Source organism: Amblyomma mixtum, chromosome 9, assembly GCF_055824585.1.
Source record: "Amblyomma mixtum isolate Tamu chromosome 9, ASM5582458v1, whole genome shotgun sequence".
In the NCBI taxonomy this organism is placed as follows: domain Eukaryota; kingdom Metazoa; phylum Arthropoda; class Arachnida; order Ixodida; family Ixodidae; genus Amblyomma; species Amblyomma mixtum.
In genome coordinates, this window is record NC_143020.1 from 31,202,232 (window position 1) to 31,205,530 (window position 3,299).

General features: G+C 47.1%; 1 protein-coding gene across 1 annotated transcript; it reads right to left on the reverse strand.

Annotated features, from left to right (window-relative positions):
- Nucleotides 1-439: 439 nt before the first annotated feature.
- Nucleotides 440-1,543, reverse strand: LOC149328651 (uncharacterized). The gene is made up of 2 exons (XM_089559049.1): nucleotides 1,463-1,543; nucleotides 440-1,186 (listed from the first exon to the last, which is right to left on the reverse strand). Exons 1-2 carry the CDS (start codon nucleotides 1,541-1,543, stop codon nucleotides 440-442), a joined length of 828 nt encoding a protein of 275 aa, XP_089415175.1.
- Nucleotides 1,544-3,299: the final 1,756 nt, after the last annotated feature.

Genomic DNA, 3,299 nt, shown 5'->3' on the forward strand with positions numbered 1-3,299 from the left:
GAAGATTGAAGTCTCCTAGGATAATTATATTTGGATTGCTGATATGACGATAATGCAAGAAGTTACTTAAAGAATACACGTGGTCTACGGAAGTGCCTGGTGGTCAATACACCGCACCGATAATAAATGATTTGTTACCTGCGTAGAGTTTGCACCAAGTTGACTCTATTTCGACAGGGACCGAAATTTCAACAAATTTCAGACTAGACTTAATGAAAAGAGCGACACCACCTCCTTTCCCATGCTGCCTGTCCGCCCTAATTACAACGAAACCTGGAGGAGTTATTTCAGAGTCAATTATACCATCATGTAGCCACGTTTCGGTGACCGCAATGACATCAGGCGAATGAGCTAGGATTAAAGAGATAAAATTTGGAAGCTTGTTTACTAAACTTCTGGCATTAATGTTCAGAACACGAAGGTTGGCGGCGGTGTCCCGTCAGTCAGAATCTGCGGGTGGCTTGGCAGCAGTAGCATTAGCAGCAGCAGTGTCCGGGGGCGTTGATTTCGAATCTTTGACCAAACTTTTCTCAACGTCATCCCAGTTGTACCACACGCTATCAATAAACACGTGGTCGTAACGCAAATGAACCTTCGAGCCACTGTCACGATAAGATTGCGTTGCATCCCAAAGTTTTTTACGGATCAATCGAACGTGAGCAGAGAAATCCTCGGATAAGCTGATGCCTGAATTTTTGAGCCTATGAGCATTTTTTAACGCTTGAGTTTTTTCCCGAAAGTCAAGTAGCTTAACGGTGACAGGACGAGGGCGCCCTTCCTGCTTTCTACCTAGCCGATGATATCTTTCTATTTTAGGACAATCCAACTGAAGGTTATCGATGAATACCTTAGTCACTGCAATGAACAGAGCTTTGTTAGTTTCTTTATCTTCTTCAGCAAGACCGTGAAATATAAGAATGTTTCTGCGAGAACGGTTTTCCGGCTCATCATTTCTTGAAACAAGCTTGCTAACAACCTCATACAAGGAATTCAACTGGCGTTGCACGGTCCTGTCGCTTGCGTCGCCGTTCGAGGTTGGCGGGTTTGACTCAAGAGCAGAGACTCGTGATTCAAGTGCCCCAAAACGAGAGTTCACTCTCTGCTGGAAACGTTTTATATCTGCAATATCTTTGGCCATTTTTCTCCGGCCCGCAAGCAACTCGGCAAGCATTTCATTAACAGCTGGCTGATTGGAAGTGGAGCAAGCGTCACCAGTGCTTGCTACATGAACATTAAAGGAAGAAGATGTAGAACGTGTGCCTGGTTTTGAACCGGGATTGCTGTGAGAGGGTCCAGGATTAGTTTACACATCTCCGCTTAAGAGAACACTAGCAATGCAGTAAAGAAGCTGCGAATACAACGATACAGACACATAACGAAAGCCACGATTGTGTAGGCGAGGAAACGGCATCAAAAATCTGTCATCAGAGCGGACGCAACGTGCGTTTTCAAGAAAACGTACCTGCGTGAAGAATAAGAAGCGGATCAGCATGCTGCCGCTTTTGCTGTCTCCTAGCCCACTGGCAGACCGCTGTGTAGGCATTGCTTTTATACGATCCATGGGTGACGTCACAGAACTTGGCTTTAAGATGACCGGTAGATCGAAGATGACATCGTCGAAGGGAGATGCTCGGCCAGGTTACGCAGTGGAGGGAACACCCGTGCTGTCGTTTACAGGAAAGGTAGGGCAGTCCACGCTCGCACAGAGCTCATCCACGTGTAGGATTGGTGATGGCAATGGAACTGAAGTCCGTAGCACAAGGAAACAAGGCGCCGCTGTAGTCCCGACGAAGGCACCAGCGAGGCAGGCGCAGAACTGCGTGAAGAATAAGAAGCGAGTACCTTCCATTGAATTACCATAAAAAATAATAATAATCCGACCCACTAATCCGTTATATTCTAGTAACTACTCGACAGTAATCCACCATAATGCAGTTTCTGGGTGTAACTACTTCCTCAAATAGGGGGGCGGGGGTTCATTGGAACTGTTTGGGATGAACCAACATCCAAATTTCGGGGTTTTTCAGATACTCAAATTTCGAGGTACCATGATTGTTCCACCAGTCTTCACGTCGCTATAATGACTCCTCGACATTCTTAATCGCGTTCATAGATCGCGAGGAGTCCAGATGCCGCTGCTGGCGCAGTGGGGCGGTGGTTAAGCAATGTGCCCGTACAGTGGCAGGTGGCTGGTTCAAACAGAGCTACCCGTGGGGCTTGCCACACCCAGCAGCTCCCGCACAGCGGCAAGGTTGCCAGGTGGGAGCTGGATGGAATTTGGCAACAGGTACGGAAACGCGAGAGAGAAGCAGCAACCTAGCGTACCTGGCTTAGGCTGCATTGGTGAAGGCTCAGCATACATATAGTGGATTGAATTTTTGGTGTCTATGAGTAGGCTGCTAACTGGCGGCCATACAGCCGAAATAACAGGTTTATAGTGGTGAACGACAGAGGATTCGCATTTTTTTCTGCATACTTGAGGCGGGTTTGTGTTTGTTAGTGATAAGGTTTTGTTTCTGGGGAATGGAAGAGGCGAAGTAATCATCTCGCATCCCAGTGGGAACCTGAACCGGACCGCAAGAAAGATGGATGAAAATGGATATGAAAGAATAAAGACAGAGAAAAATGCCGTACTGCATAGCTCCTGAAAAATTTCGACGACCTGGGGTTCTTTAACGTGCACTTGCATCGCACAGCACACCGGCCCATTTGCGTGTCTCCTCCATCAAAACGCAGCCGGAGTGGCCGGGCTCCAGCCCCACACCCTCCTTTTTGTGCACTGTGTGCAAACTGCGGCTCGGGAGAGCTTTGCCTCAGTTCGTACTTTCAGCTCAAGCTTTGTGGTGTGTACATTTCTTTAGTTTTGAGAAGCTGTCGTGACTGTGCGCCTTCTACTTATTGGCTTTCATTAAAGGCGCACACATTAAACACTTCTGTTTCTCCGTTTTTTTTTCATTGAAAGAGATCTACTGTCTAAATAATCATGAAAAGGAGGTGAAAACGCATCGTTATCAGTTATTTATAATCGATTTTGCGCCGGAAGTCTTGATAGGCGGAAGCCCAGAATTGCATCCTCATGTCACGGTCGACCGGCCAGCCTGAACTATTGTACCACTTATTACGTCGACGTCGCCGGCAAGAACTGGTTCGTGAAAACAATCATTGGTTTCGGTGACGTCGTAGTAATTGGGACAAGCGTACTCTGCCGTTTCTCGATGTGGCTCGTAATGCCGAGTTGCTCCTCATCAAACTTTAAAAATCTTATGTTCCACTCAACGCCTGCCAGTGAAACTTGCTGA